Source organism: Furipterus horrens, unplaced genomic scaffold (assembly GCF_987537825.1).
Source record: "Furipterus horrens unplaced genomic scaffold, mFurHor1.1.pri manual_scaffold_2, whole genome shotgun sequence".
Taxonomy (NCBI): Eukaryota; Metazoa; Chordata; class Mammalia; order Chiroptera; family Furipteridae; genus Furipterus; species Furipterus horrens.
This window is the reverse complement of record NW_028327172.1, coordinates 32,916,894-32,937,507: the sequence shown is the minus strand read 5'-3', so window position 1 is coordinate 32,937,507 and position 20,614 is coordinate 32,916,894. Positions and strand designations below refer to the sequence as shown.

Here is a 20,614-nt window from a genome sequence, read left to right as displayed (position 1 = left end):
TGCAGTCAGTAGCAATCTTACTCTGATCAAGGTCCATGGGTAGGCTCCCGGGTGGCCACCTCCAAGCCCCAGGACAGCAGTGGCAGGGCCTCTGGCCCTCTGCCCTCTCCCTGCATCTGCCCCCACCTGCCTTTCCCAGGGCGCTGTGCCTGCGCCCTCCAGTTCTCACACAGCAAGGTCAGCGTGGACCCCAGGGACCTGGGAAAGGTCATTGAAGGGACAGGAAAAGAAAAGGGCTTTCAGCTCTGAAAACAAATATTTGTCTAAATCACAGGCTTGAGAATTAGGTTGGAATTGGGTGAAACCCAGCTTCATAGCCCTGCATAGGCCCAAAGGGGTGTCTCTGAAGCACAGAGGCTGTATGCTCAGCCCTTGCACTCCGATTTCCAGATGCAGAGGTGAGAGGTGAGAGGCCATATTAGCAACCCTGGACTACAGGTGGGAAGCAAGTTCAATGATATAAATAAATTGCTAAAAGTTCAGAGTCAAAGGGCACCTTAAATTAACCGGCATTTTTCAGTTTTGTTTCCACAGTGCAATAGAAATGGTAGCTCTGCCATCAAGTTAGGGGGATACTGGACACGTCACCCCTCCTTGGCCTCGATTTTCCTGAATACCCCAGAATGGGAGTCTAATTCAAAGGTGGCAAGTAGGGCTCATTTTGTGGACTTGATTTGATTAGTTGGTGGCTCCCTGTTTGGCATGTTAGAGAGAACTCTGGAATTAAAGTAGTGGTGTCTGCCATGTGTGTGGGAGCTGGTGAGTGGCGCACAGGCAGCCCTTTGCTTGGATGGGCTTTAGTCCCGAATACTCAGTCTTGGCTCTAACTGGGTTCCCAGGTCTGGTCCAGTGCCCCTCATGGCCCCACAGAAGGTCAGGAACTGCTTTAGGCCCCTTGTCTATACACATTCTCTGGGCCGTTCCACTTCTTACCTGGTTATTACCAATGTCTGCTGGGGAGAGCTGTGTACTTTGGGTTCAAGATGGACTACTTTCAAATACATGAGAATTGATTTCCTTGATGATAGTGAACATAGTCAGGCCTCATAAAAAGGAAGCTGAAGCTCATTACAGCTCGCAGACCCCGCCAGCCCTAGGTGGCCTCATGGCTTAGGACTTATGTCAGCCCTGTCCCAGCCTCCCCTATTCCCTCTGCCCCTATTTCTTCTTCCCACCTTGCCCAATGGCACTCCTTCCCTGCCCCTCTCCTCTAACCCAGGCTCAAGCCCTCTTTGTAGTCCCACTCATCAAGTGCCGATAAGCACTGAAAAACTCATTCACTCTGAGGTGCCAAGAACTAAGAATAGCTGGAGATAAACTTCCAATGGTGAGAGTCCAGGCATCAACAAGCAGGAGACCTCAGTGACAAGAGGAGGTAACCATGGCTGAACAGCAGAACATTGGTTGTTCTTGAGTCGTGGGGAGAATTGTTCTACCAAAGGTCTGGAACCTGAGACAGTCCAATGAGGGCTGCCTGGCCCAATACAGCATTCGGTGAAAAAAGGTATGGTCTCTGGAGTCAGAGCAACAGGGATGCAAATGCCAGCTCTACTACTTTCTCACTTGTGACCTGGTGAAAGTCACTTGAACTCTTTGTACCTCAATCTACTCTTAATAAAATGGGGTTGGTGATGATAGCTGTACCTACCTTGTAGACTTGTTGAGGGTAGCAGATGAGCTTGGTGCTTAGAACAGCAACTGGCATGTAGTCAATGCTATCTAAGTGTTGGCTGTTATCATGAGGCACCTTGGGGGCCATGCCCCAATCCCAGTCATTGCAGTTTGAGATGGCAGACACCAGGGCCCAGCCTAGGTCTAGCACACAGTAGGTGGTAGCAAATATGAGCCCCCTCCTTTTACCTTCATTCTGGAATTGTCTCCAGAGCCAAGGTAGGAGCTAGATAAGAAAACACAGAGAATTTCTCAGCATGGTTGCTGTCTGGGAACCAGTTATTAGAAGGTCATAGTGGCTCTTTCTCCAATGAGATCAGAAAGTCCAGCAGATCCTGCCTCTCTCTCTTTCCCTGCCCCTCCCATTGATGATGACTTGCTGCCCACAGTCCCTACTGCCTCAGCAGCCATGCTGGGAGAGACAGGACCCCACCTCTTAGCCACAGCTGATTGGATCTGGGAATGGCCCCTGACCCCAGGGCTGCCCACTCAGGTGATTTGACCCATTCAGATTCTGCCTTGGGAATTTGGAGCTGGAAACTGAGCCAGGCGGTGATGATGGAGCTACAGCTGAAAGGTCATCTAGAGTTAGGCAGATTATGATGGCCACGTTCAAGCAGAGACAAGAGGCTTAAATAGAGACACTATGAATCAGAACCACTTTCCACTTCCAATTCTCAGGAGGCCTGGAGACACCCTGTTTCCTTGGCTTGGATTTCCATGATATACCTATACTGACATGACCACACTCTCTTCCCTGGAGCTAGCCTGAGAGCATCCTGTAACCAGGAGGGCCTCAACTTACCTGTTGGCAGCCCCTTGACTGAATGTATTTTCATGGAGAGAGTGGACCCCTGCACCTCCCTCACTCACATCCGGTCTTGGTGACCTCAGGGAAAGCAGCTGTGGCCATGCTGTCCCTGACAGAAGCTGGGGCACCCCACACTTTGGGGTGACCATTTGGGGTTCCTGCCTTCAGCTCTGCTTTCTAGAATTGAGCCAAGTCCCTACCACTCAGCTTCATTTTCCGGCATCTTTCTGCTCAGAAGACACTGAAGCCCAGCTTAGCCTGGCTCCTGCTGCCCCAGCCTCAGCTCCAAGCCAGTGCCTGGGTGCTGTTTCTCACTCTTGAATAGGAGCCAAAACCTTGTGGTTTTTTTTTTTTTTTTTGACAGTCTTGAATCTACTACCCAAATCCACACTCTCTCCTGTAAGCTGGAAAAGAAATGTTTATTTTACTGATGAGTTCAGAGTAAAGTTTATGGCAACAATCTTAGCAAGAATGGCAGCAGGAGCGAGAAGAAAGAGGGGGAGAGAGAAAGAGAAACCTAAGAGTCAGGTCCTATTAGATTTTAAGGGAGGAGTCTCCCAGGGCTGGGAGAGACCAAATTCACAGGACACAGAGAGAAGACAGGAGACTGGTTCCTGGGGGGCCCTTCCCAGAATGGCTGGTGGCTCTCTCCTTCAGAGGCATGGCTGGAGTATGCAACACTTCTACGGGGCCAATGGGAGTCTAAAACCTCTGGGTGCTGGCTGTGGGTTTCCAGGGTGCCTGCAGGCTGGCGTCTCTCAAGCTGGTTCCAGGCTTTGTGTTCATAAGGGTGAGTCCAGAGCTCACTGTCTTCTCAGGGTGAACTTGGTTTCTCCTTCCGAACTTCAGAAGAAGGTCCTGTGGGGAAGATGAAACAGACCAGGAGGGTGCAGGCCTTGTGGGTGCACTCTCGGCCCAGGGAAGGGCCTGACAACAGGGAGGACCCCCCAGGGGTACAAGGCCCTGCCAATCTTGGTGCAGGCCCCCAGCAGCTACACACCAGCTACAGCCACAGCACACAGGAGGTCAGGGAGAAAGCAGAAGGGACCTCTGGGATGAGGTAGGAGGGGACCAGAAGGCAGAGGGGCTGGGGTGCCTCACAAAGAGCAGATGACAAGTGACAGAAAACACAGGGCCACTGAGGCCATCTCAGAAGCCACAGCATAGCAGGCTAACTGTCTTGGAAGCATGAGGCCCTTCATTTTTGAGAAACTTGTAACAGACAAGTCAGTTAGTCCAAGTGTGGGTCTGCCCTAGATGGTCCAGCTGTGGGCTTTAGGCCACACCCAACACCAGTTTCACAGGCACCTGCCAGCTCTGTCCGTGAGCACAGCCCTGTCACAGGGTGGGAAACACCCCAAAGCTGGGCTCCACAGTGTCCCACAGATAAGAATCTGGAGCCAACGGAGAGAGAAGGCACAGAGAACAGTGTGGTCTGAGCAGGGCTCAGGCCACAACAGGTCACAACAGGACATGAACAATCCCAATAGGCCAACCCTGGTTCTTTGGACCAGCCTTCATTGCCTCGTAACTCCCCTGACTCTGTCCAAGCCTGGGGTGCAGTGGAGCAAGGCTCCCAGAAGGTGGCACCCCCAGGGCAGGGGAAATATAGGCAGTGTTTCATTCGGGCTCTCCTGGCCCGTCCTGCCTGGTTTGAAGCACTGTCTGTGCCCAGCAGAGAATGGTGCTCACTGCTCCATCCTGCTCATTAGGATGCTGTGTGGGACCTGTGGCAGGTCCCAAGGGCTGTGGTGAGTCAGGACGCCCAGGTCCCAAGCAAGCTACAAAGTAGGCTCTGCTCAGCTCCCATGAGTGGGAGGGCCTTTGAGTCCGACAGAATCCCAGTGTGCCAGCAGCAGGCCCGGGTGGCACTTCAGGGTTGTGCACCCCTCCGGGTGCCAGTCCAAAGAACCTGCCGACGGCATGGGCAGCAGACGGCCACTACACGCAGTGTGAACAGACGAGGCCCTGCAGCCCGCCTGCCTATTCACCGTGGGGGCTGCCAGGCTCCAGCTGCAGGAAGAACCCGTGTCTAAGCACGGGAGCACGGTCTTCAAGGAGCTTTCGGACCGGCTGGGGACTTTTGGCTGCAGAGGAGGGAAGAGAAGAGCTACATATGCAGAGCAGAGCAGGAAACAATACAGGGCTCTGCTATTCCCAGGCAGAGCTCCATCGGACCTCTCCCTTCACTTTGCTCCTGCCAAGGCCCTGGGTTCCAGAATTAGTTGCTACAAGATGTTGATTTTTCCAAGACTTGCATAGAACTCAACCTCTGCTGGGCAGGGTGAGCAAGCAGGTACAGCCACACCTTGCAAGCAGAGAGGTAAGGAGGTGATGTGGTAAGATGAGGATGAGGGTTGAACGCCAAGAGGCAGAGAGAGACAAAGGTAAGAGACAGAGAAAGACAGAGGGTAAAAACGGAGGCAGAGACCCAGAGCCAGAGATAGAGAGGAGCAAGCAAAGGAGAAGGTAAGGAAGAAGAGGGAGGATGACAAAGGGAAGAAGGATGAAGGGGAAAGACAGAGGCAGATGGGAGAGAGATGGACAGGAGAGGAGCGGAAGGAGCAGAGAGAGAGAGAGAGACAGGGAGAAACAGGGAGACAGAGACAGGAATGAAATAGAGAGAAGCAGACATATAGGGAATCGCAGAGGAAGGCAGAGAGTGGGCCAAGGCTACCCTGCAAGTAGGGCTAAAGCCTGTGGTCCTGGCAGCTTAGAGGTTCAGCAAGAAGAAATGCAGTTACCTATTCAGTGGGCCTTGCAGGGAGTAAAAGACAGAAATCTTTAAACTAGCTGATGACTGTGCAGGGGATGAAGTTCTGAGTGGGGAATCAGAAGTCCTGAGGCTTTGTACCTACTCCATTGTTTCCTTGGTCTGAGGCCTTAACCTTTCTGGGCCTTAGTTTTCCATATAGAAAGAAGAATTTGGACAAGACAGTCTTGGAGGCAGCTCCGACAAGGCTTCAGGACAGTGATTTAGTTCTAGGCTTTCTCTAGCTCGGGTGCTTTCGAGGAGTGATTACTACTAGAAGCTGTGTGCTTGGACCTTCAGGCTGGGTGGAGGCTGAGAGTGGGCTGGCAGAAGGTAGCCAAGATTCTGAAGGATGAGGAGAGAGGAGGTAGTGGGCCAGGATCCCCCATACACTTACAGCTCATCATCGTACACCTTCAAGGGACAGACAGCTATAACAAGGTCGATCCAGTCCTGCGGGGGGGAGAAGGTATGTGACTCTGGGGCATGCCCCGGTATTGACGGCGCATTTGTCCCTGACACTCCATTCCTGTTTCTGGGTATCATAGCCCAGCACCAGCTGGCTGGGACCTTCTTCCCATGGGAAGGTGGACCCAGGAGGGGCTGGAAGATCTTCAGTTGGGATGGGTCTCACTGTGCAGTCCTATGACCTGGGGGAGTTTCACATCTCTGAGGTTTCAGAACCACAGAGGCAAGGGTTACCAGGTCCTTGAATGACACTAAGTCCCCATTTGCTGATCTGTGGGCCAGGGCAAGGCAGCAACCTCGGGATCACAGGGAGAATTTCTTGAACCTCTAGATTCATGGACTTGGCCCCTGGAAATCTGGGGTAGGTCCTGGGAAATAGTATTTTTAACAAGGTCTCTGGATCTTCTGATGCACAGCCAATTAGAAAATTTCAGGCTTAGCTTCCTGATCCTGACACATTTATCTTTCAACGGATCACTGCCATCCTTGGCTTATCCATCACTGCCCATCCTTGGCTTGGTTGTATGCAATAAAAGGTATGTGAACTATCACTGGGCCTCTCTACCATGCAATAGCTCCTAATATTGACCTGAAATCTCTTCCCAGGACCTCCCTCCATCCAATCCAGTTCCACTCTCAAGGACTACTACCCTAATGCAGCCCTTCAGATAATCAAAGACAGTCATCATGTTACCCGTAAGTCTTCTCTTCTCCACATCCCTTCATGTGGGTCCCAGTCCCATCTGGTCTGCTTCCTCGGGTCTGAACTTAATACCTCAGGCTCGGCTGCCTGCATACAGTTGCACAGGTTGTGCGTTGCACAACATGAGCGGACACCATCCACACTGTAGCTGGTAGGAGGGCACCCCCTCGGATTGTGCAGTGCACAGCCCAGGAGATCTTATGTGGTGGCCCTGACCCAGGTGGGCATTTAATGAGCACAGAACATACTGCCAGCAGCCCCTCCTCCATTCTGTGAATGCTTTCTGATAGCCCCAAGCACTCTCTTGATTCCTGGTCAGTGTGCACTTAGAAAAGACCTTCAGTTTTTTCACGGGTGCCACACCTGGTCATCTGGAGTCTGTATTTGTGACACCTGCTTTTTGGATTCAAGATGAGGAACTGACATTTATTTTTCTGAATCCCACATTGTAGGATTGAGACCACTGGCTGGATGGGGGTATGTAGGTGTCACCCAAGAGTTGCCTGGACCCTGGATACCAGCCCTGGGATGGGGCACCCCGACTGTAAGGCCTGGCTGCAGAGGCCACATTATGAGGCAAGTAGGCAAGGGAGGGAGGCAGGGAGGAGGTTCACTCTTACCCCCTGATTCCAGGCTTTCTGCAGGGCAGCCTCAGCCTCAGCCAGGGTGTAGTCCGTTATGATTTTGCCATTGATCGCCATGACCTCGTCTCCTTTCACAATACCGCCTGCAGGAAGATGAGGCTGATTGGCAACAGGGCTGTATGTGACCTGTGCCTGGCCCCCAGGCTGCTCTTGAGCTGCAGAAGGAGCCTGACTCCTGGATTTCTGGAAGCTCACGCGGGTGCAGGAAGCACGAGGAGAAACAGACCACTAGGTTACTCAAAGGGCACTCCCTTCCCGCACTATACACACATCCTCACCCCATGCAGCAGACTAGGGACAGCAGTGGCAGATTTTTCCGGGGACCTCTGCTGCTTCAGAGGGAAGCAGACCTGCATTCCTAGTGAGGTTACTAGAAACATGAGCTAGTTCTGCGAGCCGTCTTCTCTGGGCTCCAGCCCTGCTGGTCTGCTTCAGGTCCTGAGCAGGACTAGCTCTTTCCTGCCTCACGTGCTGTTCCACCCGAAACACTTGTCCCCTATCTCTTTCTTCTCGTCTATATCTGAGATGAAATGTCTCCTCCTCAAAGAGGTCTTCTCAGACTGCCCCCCACCCCCAACTCCGCTCACTCTAAAGTCAATCTCTCTTTTTATTCTCTCACAGTATCCTGGCCTTTTCCTGCTCAGCAAATTTCACAATTTGTAATCATATGTCTATTTGTTGACTGATGGTCTTTCTCTTCCACAAGACAGTCAGCTCCAGGAGGACAGGAATGATCTTTTTGGCTCAACATCCCCAACACAAAAATACGGATTCAACAGATACTTCTTGAAGGTGTTCCTGGATAAGATGACCTGCGACCTCATAAATCTGGACAAAGCTGAGTTATAAGCTAAGCAGTTATTCCCTACAGGACTTGCCAGAGCATTGAATATGCTAATATGCATGTGGCTCTCTGAGAAGTGGACAGCTTGTGAATGGTTTCCTACACATCTTTAACTTGGAAACTCCCCCCCCCCCCCCCCCCCCCCCCCGTCCCCCAGTCCCAGTGTTCACAGAACACTCTGACTTTGCTGAATGAGATCACCCTCCATTCTGTGAACACTTTCTAATAGCCCCAAGCACTCTCTTGACTCCTGGTCAGTGTACACTTAGAGAAGACCTTAAATTTTTTCTTGGGTGCCACACCCAGCCATCTGGAGTCAGTATTTGTGACACTTGCTTTGTGGATTCAAGATAAGGAACTGACATTTATTTTTCTGAATCCCACATTGTCAGATTGAGACCACTGGCTGGGTGGCGGTATGTGGGTATCACCCAAGAGTTGCCTGGGGAGAGGTGACTTTCACTTTCTCATTATGTACAAACCCAAGGTGGGGCCTAAGGGGAGATGAGGCACTGGTTGGGCTGGGGCTTTGTAAGGTGGGGTAGGGCCAGGAGAATTAAGCCATCCACCCTGGTCCTCTTCCCCTGTGAGGCATGGCAGACAGGTGGTTTCCCTTGGCCAGGCATCAACCCACCACTCAGCTGGTACAGAAATAAGACAAAGGAGGGGGGTGTGGACAGGGCAGACAGTGATGCACCATGGCAGCTCCCTAGCTGAGCAAGCCCCCCTCCTATAGCTGAAATCGAGGTTCAAAGCATGGCAGTGAGGGGCCTGAGTCACCGAGGCCATGGACGGCAGACTGAACTTGCCTCAGTACCCCACAGAAGCCTGGATGACAGCAAGCAGCTGACACTCCTGCCTTAGGCCCTCACCCATCCTCCATTCTGCCTCCTCAGGCTTGGGGGAGAGCCTGACTCAGGCTTAGACTGCCTAGGAGGGGTCTGACCAAAGGATTTCCTGCTCTGGCCCAGAAAGGCCAGGGGCCCAGGGACCCTTCCTTGAGGACACCTATACGCCTCCACAAAAGACTTGGGAGGACCGAAAAGCCTGCTACACTTGGAAGAAGAAATGTCTGAACAAGTGAGTGGGTTGATAGTTTGAGGCAAGTGTCTGCGGCTGTGGTTTGCAAAGGCTTCACTCATCAGCATGAGAATGTTGTTGTTGATGAGGGGTTAGAGGCAAAGCAGAAAGATCATGCCCGAAGACAGACACAGGGTGCAAGGGGGCGCCCTGCCCCCCTGGGAGGGGGCATGGCTGTGGAAGGCCCCAGGCAGCGGTGGCACTTGTGCTGGACAATAATGCAACATGACCAAGCTGCTTGAATTCAAGTCCTGCCTCCACTGCTTCCTGGTTGTGGGTTCTTGAACAAGTACTTTAATCTTCCTGTGCCTCAGTTTCCTAAGCCATAAGATAGTACCTACTTTGGAGCTGTTGTAAGGATTAAATGAGTTAATCCACACAGATGACTTAGATGCAGGGTAATGTGCCAAGTACTCAGAAAAGCATCTGGCACATTGTTCTAATTACTGTTAAAAGGATGGGCAAGGTTTCGATGGCTTGTCCTCTGCCCTTATAAGTGCTGTCCCCTCTTCCTGGAAAGCTCTTTCCCACTTTTACAGGGGTAACGTCGACTTACCTTTCAAGGCTCAGCTTAGTCATTGCCTTTCTAGGGAGCCTTTCCAGGAGCCCCCTTTCCCTTGGTGGGTTAGGGGCCCCTCAGAGCTCCCACAGCTCCCCCTGCCCCCTGCCTTAGTCCTTTGCCAGCCCTTGGCAGACCACACTGTTATTGTCTTCACCACTAGATGGGGAGGCCCTGGAGGGGAAGGTGGTATCTGGTTTGGCTGTGTACCCACAGGCCTGGCACCATTGTTTGCCCATAGGCAACATGAGGGACTGGGTGGATGGATGAACTGGAAGGGGCATTCCTGAGCAACTGCCAACCCACTCCAAGTGGGCAGCTCTTGGCTTTCCTGCAGAGCCCTGTAAAAGCATCACAGCATCCCTAAACTGGGTCATGCCTGGTCCCACTCACCATGACGCTCAGCGGCTCCCCCCTCGTAAACAGCTGAGACGACCACCTTGCCAATCGGGGAGTCCACACCGCCTTCCAAGGCCAGGTCCAAGGGTCCCTCCTGGTTAGAGGAAAAGAGGTCTTAGGGAGCCAAGCAGACAGCAGCCTGTGGGTACCTGGGCACCAACAAGCCTCTTGACAGGGCCACACAGAGGATAGGAGAAGTCACGGGGCCAACAGCAGGGCTACAAGGGAGAAAATGAGGGCCTGGGAGTGGGGTCCCACCATAGGAAAGAGCATTCTCAGGGGGAGAGAAGAGGATAGTGGGGATCTGGGGGGGAGGTCACCCAGGAGTCTCTTGAGAGCAGGAGAAGCAGGGGACCAAGATGCGAGGGGGCAGGAGCAGAGAAGGGTGGTGGCTACCCAGCCTCCGAGTGCCCGGGTACCTTCTTAATGCGCAGCAGCCGAACATCTTTCCCTGCGATCTGCTCTGGGGTGAACTAGAGGGAAAGGACAGCAGGCGAGCTTTGAGTTGGCCTGAAGGATGAGGGTGGGACAGGGGTGGGAGGGGAAGCCAGACACCTGTGGGACACTGGGCCCCACATGGAGGACATGGAGAAAGGGACCTTTCCCATCAGTCTTCAACTGGGGGGCCCAGACCTCATGGGGGACACACAGGCACACACACAAATCCCAGATCCATTTTTCCGGGGCATATTGTGAGACTGGCGGGAGCAAGCCTTGTCAGCACACAGCAGAATGCCTGGCACATGGTTCATGCTCAGTAAGTGTACCTTGTTACAAACCACACACACACACACACACACACACACACACACACACACACACACCAGAGTGCCTTTTGAAAAGGAGCCTTCACAGGAAAGGGCAGTTGGGCCTTCCTCCTTGGGGCTCCTCATGTGTCCCACCTCATCCCCGGGACAACCAGGGCCCAGAATGTACTGCCACCAAACATGTTATAACCCCCAGGGGAGGAAACTTCTCTCTCACCATGGAGTAGGGGTCAAAGCTTTCCTCATATTTCCGGAAATCCTGGAAGCAAAGGAGAATGTTAGGGCAACAGATGAGCGGCCCCTGAGGGTCACTGTAGGCACCAAGCTTAGGGCAGAGGAAGACAGGGGTGAGTGGTCCAGAGGTGGGGAAGGGAGTCAGGGGTCAGGTGTGCAGTGGATGGGGGATGCAGGGAGCAGGTTGGCCACCCCAGCAGTCGGAGCACCCCTGCCCAGGGAGAAGCAGGAAGCTATGGGAAGCATTGGAGGGACCCTGGCTCTGGACCGTGCACCATCCCAGTGGGGTGAGCGTCTGTGGCCGGCAGGGGCACTGGCTGATGTCTAGGTGGTCTAGGCAGCACCAGCTTTGTGGAAGGTTTTACTGTCCCACAGCCATGAGTGCTTTAGGGCCTATTGCATTTCTTCCTTCATCCTCTGGGGGACGAAGCCCAATGTTTCTCCACCCAGGGCTCTGATCCTAAAGAAAGGCCAACTATGTTTAAGAGATTGCTCTTCCTGGGGGATCAGCCACAAGAAGATGGGGGGCAGGGGGCAAAGGGAGGTCAGACACCAAGAGGAAAAGTGGGAAGTCTGCTTGCCCATGTCCAGTGCTGTTCTTAATGTAAATCTTATCCAGAAGGCTAGAGGCCTCCCCAGAGCCTTGCCCAGGGAAGAACAGAGAACATGTAGCTCAGGGGACCCGGCTTGGTGGGGGCTGTGGCAACAATAGTGCCAAGGTGTAGAAACAAGGTGGTGAGAAGGGAGAGGGGGAGAGCCAGAGCTTCCCCAGGAGTCACACAGAGAGCAGGAGCCCGGGGTCCCCAGACCAAGCGGCCGGGCACACCAAGCTTGAGAGCACCAAGGCCTCGGTTAGTCCCCACAGGAAGGTGGGAGCAAAGGAGAGGCCTTGCCAGACTGAGTGGAGCCACCCTCAGCACACGGTTCCCTCAGGCACAGCACAGGCCACAGGCAACATCCAAGCTCTGGGCCAAGATGAGGGCCAAATATCAGCAGGTGGACCCCCGGGCAGCTGTCTGTCCTCCCTCCTCACTATGCTTCATTGCCCGGCTCAACCCCCAAAAGCCAGGGAGTCTTGAACCTGGCCCAGTTCTAAGGCCACCCTGAGGTTGGTCTGTGGGTGTCAGGGCAGCAAACAGAAAGGGTGCAGCAAATCCACAGGCAAGAGAGATTATTAGGCAGGGTATGGACTCAACGCTCTTCTGCTGAGGACCTTGCCTGCCCCTGGCTGTTCCTTCTGCTAAACTCGGCAGTGCTGGCTTTGGGCCTGAGAATCTGCTCTTAGGGTTGGGCCAGATGGTGAACACTTGTGAATCTTGTGAATTTGTAAATTTAGATCAGAGGCTTAGAAGCCACTATAGCTGGTCAGCCCTTGAAGAGGGAGCCCAACCCTTCATCCAGGAGATGGAGAAAACTGAGGCCCAGAGAGGTGACATTCATGACCAAGGTCACCCAGTCAGTGGGCAGTGGAGCAAAGGTTGGAACCCCAGTCTGGGACCTCAGACTTCTCACTGTCCTGCCTCTCTCCTTTTGAGACCTGTGTGTGCCCCAAACAGCAAGGCCCTTAAATGTCTATCTTATAATCATGGTGCTTTGAGAAGCAGAATGGTGTAGCATCTAGGAGCCTGACCTTCTGGATGCAGGTATGGGGACTGACACTAACTGTGGCATCACAGGTGTGTTTCCTAATCTCTCTGCTTCTGTTTCTCGTCTACAAAATGGGGATGATAATTGCACTTAACTCCTAAGTTGTTGTAAAGTTTGAATGAGTTAATATATATAAAATATTTAGAAACAGTGCTCGGCGCAGCACACCTGTTAGCTACCACCTTCCACTGTCCAGTCTTGGGCTCCAGTCTTGGGCTGGGAGCAACCTCCTTTGCAGATCCCCACGTCTCACTGTACAGCTGACACCTCCCCTTAGCTCCCTGACTGTAGTCACGGTAGCCTGTGGTTGGGTGGTGGGTTATCAGCGAGGAGGTTGGCTGCCAGGGCTGACTGCAGGATCTCCCTCCACCTGGGGGTCTCTTTCATAGGTGGTGAGGCAGCCTCAGTGGCTGCTTCTGTGGATGTAGCCCCAGGAGGTGGGGACGATCAGTGGCTGTCTGCCTGGCACCACTCATGGACCAGCTAGGACTTCTGCGGCCCTGAGCACAGGAGCGCCCTGGACAGATGGAGGACCTGGGGCACCACTTCCTCCCTGATGCTGGTTCGGCGCCGAGTGGAATTGGTTCAAGGGGACAAGACAGAGGAAGGGGCAGAGAGAAACCTCAGGCACCTAGGGCTGGAACAAGGGCCCATCTTGGCCTCTGTGACCCTCTGAGGATTCGCTCTCTCTGTTCCTCTTTGATCAACCAGCAGCCAAAGAGCTGAGTCCTGACACCCTGCATGGGGTCCAACAAGCCCAACATTCCCACCTGATACAAGGCCCTCACCCACCCGACAATGGCCATGTGGATACAGCTCTGGCCTGAGGCTCCCAGCAGACAGTGCTTGGGGCCCCTGAGAGCCAACCAGTGCTCCCAGAGAGAGAAGTCAGAGTGGGAGGCACAGAGGGTGGCAGGGAGGACCAAGGACACACGACGGGTATCATTTACGTGTCTGAACGCTGTCTGATAAACCACCATCCTCTTCAACATCTCCTGTGGCTGCCAGGAAAAAAAGTTCCATGCTGGATGTTACCAGTCGGTCTCATCTGCCCCCTGGTGCCAGACCTGGGGCCTGCCAGCTTGGGGCTGCCCTGCCAACATCCCTCCCCAAACAGGCACAGCCTGATTTAAGTCTCAGCCCTTACAACGTCCCCAGACACAGCAGCTTCCCCGTTCTAGTCCAGCAGACACCACCCCTTGTCATTAGCCAGCAAATGTGACACAGATGCACCAGCAGACTGTCACGGAAGCATGAACTTGGCTCTTTGAGGAGCTGACCAGGCAGCTGAGGCTCGATATAAGTATCCAAGCTGCCCTGCCCTGACATTTGGATAGGGTTTCCTTGAAAGGAGAATTCGAATCCTGACATGACTCTTCCCACTATGGGTAGGAGGCCAGTCAGTGGCCAGGGCCCCTAGAGTGGGGTGCACATGAGTACCAGCTCGCTCATCCGTAGGTGACTGAGGGCAGGCAGACCTTCCCACTCCCCCAGGACCACACCTCACACTCTCAGTCCACTGAGGAGTGAGGCTCCAAACGGAGAAAGGGAGTGGTCTGCTTTGGCCGGTTCCCCATCTGTGGGTGGGCCAAGTCCTGCCCTGCCATGACGGGCCATGGGGGCAGAGGCCAGGGCAACTGGAATCACTGTGAGCTTTGGCAAGATGACAACATAGGTAAGAGCTTGGGCTTTGGAGTCTGAAGGACTCTGGAGTAAGTAGTAAGTCCGGGCTTTGCCTTGGACAACCAACTTAACCTCTCTAAGCTTTGGGTTCCTCGGGTGTGAAACAGGGATAACAACAGGTACCACCAACTGGATTGCTGGGAGGATTAAATGAGACCCTGCAGAGCCTGGCCCACGGTAGGCCCATAATAAGTCTGTTCGGGCAAGTGAGGAAGAGAAAGCTTCCACAGGCACTTGCACCCATGTGGATTCTCTCATCTCGTGGCCAATGAGAAGGTTAGGACATGGCACCTGATGTGAGTTTGTACCCTCCCTCCCTCTCCCTCCAGCAGAACCCAGGGGAGACAGCCCCGGTCTGCTCCTCTGGAGATGCCCCGGAGGGGACCTGAGAGGCTTACCAGCACCTCGGATTTCACAGTTGGCCTGTAGATAAAGTTGGGCTCCTGCTGCACCATGACAGGCTTGGAGATGGTGGACACGCCCGGACCTCGTGGAGGCTGCGGGCTTGGGAAAAATGTCTACAGGGGTTAGTTTAAGAGAGACGCATGTGAGGTTATGGCAGGATGGCCCAGACCAACCATGGCACTCTGAGATACATGCCAAGTCACACCATGCACATGCTGAGCCAGCCTGGTCCTTTCACCCTGCCAGAGGTTCTAAGTATATGATCTTCAGCAGGGAGATGAGAAATCCACTGGCCACAGTGTGCCCTGAAGTCAAAGAAACTACATGGTTCTAAGGAATCAGGACTCAGTCCAGAGGGTTATGGGGTCACCAGCAGCCACTGTCAGTCAGAAGACAGGCTTTCAAGACTTTCTCTCCGTGGCCTTGGGTGCTATTCAGCCTCCTCTCTCCCTAAGGGTCCTCTCTTCTGGCTCCAGTTCCAGTCCCCAGATTCACAGAAAGCATCTGCTATTCCCAGTGGGAGGGCACAGAGTCCCTGGAGGCTGGCAGAAGGACCAGTAAGAAAGGCATCCAGGAGAGCTCATGCACCCAGTCTGCTTTGCTCTAACCCACTTGATCATTTTGAGCAAGATAAATCAAACGGGGGCACAGCCCTGCCCAAATTCCTTGGTGGGTCCCCACCGACTTGACCCCAAGGTCCCCAAGGTCCTTTGTGAGCTTTTTCTACCTCCCTTTACAGACTCATCCCTTACTCCTTCTCACCTTCCTCACACTGCCTAACGTTAGCCTTACCTGAGCAGGCATTAGCTGGGGTATCCCTGCATTCAGGAAGCATTCCTTTAGCTTTTCCTCTCCACCCCCACCGCTCATCACAGCACTTGTATTCCACCCATCTCCCTCTGGTAGTGCAGTAGTTTCCTGCTTACTTGTCTATCTTCCCACCAGACGGTCTTGGGCAGGGGCTGGGATGCCTATTTTGTGGTGGTGCTCTAGTGTCCGACAGAGGGTCTGGCATACAGTAGTTGCTCACTAAACACATTGCATGAATAAATGGACTTAATAGTATGGCGGGCACATGGGACAGTGCCTGGGGGTAGATACAGCCCTGAAAACCTTCCTTTGACAGGGGCTGATGAGGCAGATACACAAACCAACACAGGTGTTTTTTTCCCAATGCCTGAGACCTGCTGATGGCTGGGCTGACAGAGCAGATGTGTGATCAGCCACATTTCCTGCTGCAGTATTGATGACAACACACCAGGAGCATGCAGGGAGAAGGAGGCTGGGCAGGGTTGGGAGTGCAAGGGCCAAAGTGCTAACTAACAAAGCAAGTGGCCCTTGGCCTTTGAGTCAGGAACAACCCTGGCTTTGATGTTGCTCAAGACACTCATAGTCCAGTTCTTCAGGGGGTCCTTGTGTTGGGGGAGCTTTCAACCTTCCTTGTGCTCTGACTGGGAACTAACAGTGGGAACTTTGTGATTCCTGGAGTGTTCTGAGAAAGCTAGATTCTGTTTTGAATCTTGACCTTGACTCAAAAGTAGGCAGAGGTTACCTCCAATCTCAGTTTGCAGCTTCATCCAAATTCTCTTGTGCCCTGATTTGCTGCTGATCACTGTTAATGTCTACTGAGCACCTACTATGTGACTGCCACACTCCTAAGTGTTAACTTATATGAACTTAGAATAAGTTCATGTGTTAATTCATTTGATCCTCATAATAGGTAGGCGCCTATTCCCACTTTATGAATAAGGATACCCAGGCTCAAACTGATGAAGTAACATGTGATCAAAGTCACCCAGCTCATGGTGGAGCCAGTATTCAAACCCAGGCAGCTCCTCTTTGCCATCTTTATGCTCCCTGCAGCTGCAATGCCCTTCCTCCCATCCTCCATGTATCACCATTCCTCAAGGCTCAGCTCCAAAAGCCTTTTACTCTACAGAGGTGCCTGCTACCTCCCAATAGAAGGAGTCTCTCCCGCAATGACACCTGCTCTTATAGTTGAATCCTGCCTGGTCAGCTGCTCATCCTTCAGATGGCAGAGTCCTGGAGAGCCCTGGTGGGCCAGTCTCCCCTGTGTCCTTTTCAGCGCTGCTCCCTCTCCCCTCTCCACAGAGAGGCACAAGGCAGGGGCTCAATCAGTGATTCCTGAATCAAATTTCTTGAGCCAAAGCTGCTGCCCGTCTTTGTGGGGACCACTCACTAAGGATGTGGCCCTCTGTGCCAGGCTAATTCAGGCCCTGGCTGAGCTCTGAGGGAAGACATCCCTGGAACAGACTTCACTCTGTCAGAGCTGCAGGGCTCAGGACTCTCCCACAGGTTCAGAAGGAGTCCCCCTGGGAGTCTCCTGCTGAGAGCTGCAGCCTTGTCTGCATCTGGTGCTTTTTCACTCCCACCTTCCTTCCCTCAAGTGCTCATGAATGCCCTGAGATGCTTATTCTGCTCTCCATGCAGGAACACCAATCCATGCAGGGACGGTACATAAAAGCCATTAACCAGGTACTGCTGCCTACCCTCCCCCACAACCCCCACCCCCAGCTGACACACGCAGCATCAGGGCTGACTCAAGTGTGGCCCCACAGCTGCTGGAGCAGAGGAATCATTTTTTTTTTCCTTCCATGGTGTCAAAACTCCACGTCTCCCTTGAGGATTATCTCTTCCAATATAGTCTTTGGATTATGAACAAGAAATAAGAAAGATGTCTTTCTGAGAAAGATCACTGTTGAGCTTACTGACATTCAAGTCTTTTAAGAGTAAATTGGAGACTTCTAGGAATTCTTCATCTTCATCTTTCCTGCAGCTGGAAGATGGCCAGGCACTTCTGGGTATTATACTGCAAGCCAACGTAGTTGGCCAGCGCCATACAAAACGGCACTGCAAAGTCCTCATGCTGCATCAGACAGTGTTATTCTTTCAGTTACAGAGCTTAAAATTGCACACCCTGCGCTTCCCCTTTCCCTGTTAAAGTGGGGATTCATTTCCCAGACTCAAGGCTTTCTAGGCTAATACCAAGAAATGACTAGCTGTGACACAGAGCTCTAGCTGTTCAACCCAGCCTTCCAAGTTCTACATTGAGTGTCACCAGCCCACACAAGCCAAGAAGAAGAGAGGGCAATGAACATCATGCTCATCCCAGGATCACAGGCAATTCTCCATACAACAGAGCACTTCAAAATCAGCAGAAACCACACAAACGCAGGATGTACACAACATGCAGGTTGGGGAGCTCATTCCTGGAAAATGGAGTGGGTGATGTTTCTTCTGTCTCCACTCACAGGAACAGTGGAGGACATGAGAAACAGCAACCTTGCCCACTCACTCTTCCTGCCTCCAAGAGTAGCATGCAGAACAAGGGTTGTACCTTTGGGGTGGGTGGGAAGCTCCGTTCAGGAACAGGGGAATTGGCAGGCTTCCCGTTCTGGTTCTTTGCCTCCCAGTCCTCTGTAGGACTGCCTGCATCCCCAGAGCAGAAGGGGTGGTTGCTCAGGGCCTCTTCCAGTGCAGAGGGCAGTGGGCGGGTAGAAGTGGGGTCTTGGGTGGGAAGAGGTGGTGGAGGAGGGACGGGAATGGGCGGTGGAGTGTGTTGCACCCAGGGTGAGGATGAGGCACTCACATGGCCTGATGACTGAAGGATAGGGGGTGCGGGGATCTTGAGGGGTGGGTTGGAGGGTGGGGGTTGGGGCATCACAGGCAAGGCCGTCTTGGGGGGATAGTAGAACATGTCCAAAGGGATGTCATCCAGGTCAGTGGTATGGAGGTGCAGCCCGCCTGCGAAGCGTCTCAGGGGAGGGGCCAGGGTAGACATAGAAGACGGGGGAGGCAGGAGCCCTGTGGTTATCTGGGGGTTGCAAAGAAGTTCTGTCATCATCTGACTAGTGCTCCACATCACCACCATACACTGAGTACAAGGCTCTTCTATTTCCTGCTGCTGGAGACCCACTACTACCCTCAACCCAGAGCCACAGGCACATCACTTCCCTGCCACCTGGGCTCATACCAGGCAGCTGGTAGGGAATATCCAAATGCAAATAGGTCCCAAGTTGTGCCATATGTGGGTGATAAGTAAGGTGGCCATATAATTTCTCATCTAAACTGGACCACACCGGACAGTGAGCATGGCACTCTTGGTAATTACGTTTTAACTGGGACCATCTCAGATGAACTGGGACTTAGTGGTCACTCTGAAGATAATCCCAGAAAAACAGATTTGCTCCCCCTCCTCAAGAGAGGGAGGGGGAGTGAGCTGGTAGGGGTAGCCCTGGACAGTACCATCCTGCCTCCCGCTGTCCCCAAGGCAGGTCATTCTGAAGGCGGCAGGAGGGTCTGTGTAAGAAAGAAGGGTTCTGTTACCTCTGGAATCTCATCAGAAGAAGAAATCTGCTCAAGGCGAGTCTGACAGAGCCTTTCCACCCAATACTGAATCTTTTCCGATTCCTCAAGGTCTTCCCGCTCTGTCTCGGACACCTGGGACCCAAGGCCGTCGCAAAAAGGGGAGGACAAAGGGCGCACTTGAATCACACGTGGACAGCACACTTGAACCAGTAGCATGAAAGCATTTCTTTAAAAAACTGAGAATATTGTTGGGTGTGTCAACTGTCTAGAAAAAGGCCCTAGCTTGTTTCACTTGGGCCCAGAGGTGAGGGAAATATGGTGGGGGAGGGTTTTGAGATGTTGTAGAAAAAATCAGAGAAGGGGCTCATGCATTGCATGGGATTAGCTTGCCCCCCGGATCCCCATAAATCCCAAGGCTCTTATGGTTCTCCAAGAATAGTCCTTCTGTGAGCTCCTAGCACATTCAAAGAGCTTAACTTTACTTTCCCTCACCCCCTTCTGCCAGGCTATCTTGTCCTCAGAAGTACAAGTTCAATTTTTTAAATTTTGTAGCTAATTTGTTCCTCATGCCAGACCTAATGCACTTCACATTTTCCAGAACTTCTCTGGTTTTGTAATGTAATCAGCTTGGCAATCTTAATTATGGAAACATTAAAGAGAAGCAGAACCAATAATAATTTGAACAGCTAGGGAGTTCTAGGTCCCCCAACTCACCTAGGAAATAGGGATCACTCATGCTGGAAGACTGCTTTTGGCAGGTCTTGAAGGGAATAGCCTTAGATACATTCTCAGGTTAAGGAGGTCTAGCCTCAGATACACACTGTGCTGATGGGATCAGCCTCAGACTCACAGCCTGATTAATTGAGAGATAGCCTGAGTCACACACCCTGTACAATGGGGTTAAGACTCAGACCCCTACCCTTAGAGCCAAGGCACTTTGGAGAAACTTGGTCTTGATTTATAACCTGGGTAGGGGGCTAAACTGATTCAGATCTAATGACACATGGGCGGAAGGTTAACTTCAGATGTATATCTAGGCAGAGGGGTGAGCCTCAGACTCACAGCCACATCTAGGGTGGAGGCTCAGTTTTGGACTCATACTCTGATACGAGGGGATGGAGGGCACAAACTCAAATCCCTGGCCAGGTGTGTGGAGGCCTAACCTAAGTCCTGTGACCTGGACTGAGAGGTTAGCCTCAGTCATACCTGAGCAGGGAGGCCAGTCTCCATCCCCGACATTCACCTAAGTCAGAAGTGAGTCTCAGATGACCTCAGGTAGGGGGGATGATCTCACTCTCCAGACTAAGGAGCGGGGAGCAGGACTCACTCCACCTTTGAGCTCTGTTGGCGGAGGACAACTCCAGGTTCCCCACAAATCCCTGGGAGCATGATGGGGAACACCCAAACCACACTGCAGTGGAGCTCACCTGGCCTGTGAGCAGGACACATACCTCCTGGGCCAGCCGGTTGATCTTCAGTTGCTTTTCCTTTTCCAGCATTTCCTCTTTCTCTTTGTAAAGCTTTTGTTCAAACTCCAGTTCCTTCTTATTCTTTCTCAACTCCTGCAGGCTTTCATACTGGGCTTTCTTTTCCTTTCCTCTCTGAGCAGATGTGGCAT

At 52.7% G+C, this 20,614-nt stretch overlaps 1 protein-coding gene across 1 annotated transcript in view; it reads right to left on the bottom strand.

Moving 5' to 3' along the window:
- Nucleotides 1–2,882: 2,882 nt before the first annotated feature.
- The window catches only part of USH1C (USH1 protein network component harmonin), a 47,047-nt gene continuing 29,315 nt past the window's right edge, over nt 2,883–20,614 (bottom strand). Inside the window, exons 16-26 of the mRNA XM_090263476.1 lie at nt 20,448–20,597; nt 19,015–19,128; nt 18,026–18,502; nt 14,661–14,780; nt 13,530–13,580; nt 10,916–10,957; nt 10,351–10,404; nt 9,926–10,025; nt 7,026–7,132; nt 5,632–5,687; nt 2,883–3,340 (exon numbers count right to left, since the gene is read on the bottom strand). Coding sequence (XP_090119602.1) covers nt 3,328–3,340; nt 5,632–5,687; nt 7,026–7,132; nt 9,926–10,025; nt 10,351–10,404; nt 10,916–10,957; nt 13,530–13,580; nt 14,661–14,780; nt 18,026–18,502; nt 19,015–19,128; nt 20,448–20,597 — 1,284 coding nt within the window. The 3' untranslated portion in view covers nt 2,883–3,327. The remainder of the gene's footprint in view (nt 3,341–5,631; nt 5,688–7,025; nt 7,133–9,925; nt 10,026–10,350; nt 10,405–10,915; nt 10,958–13,529; nt 13,581–14,660; nt 14,781–18,025; nt 18,503–19,014; nt 19,129–20,447; nt 20,598–20,614) is intronic.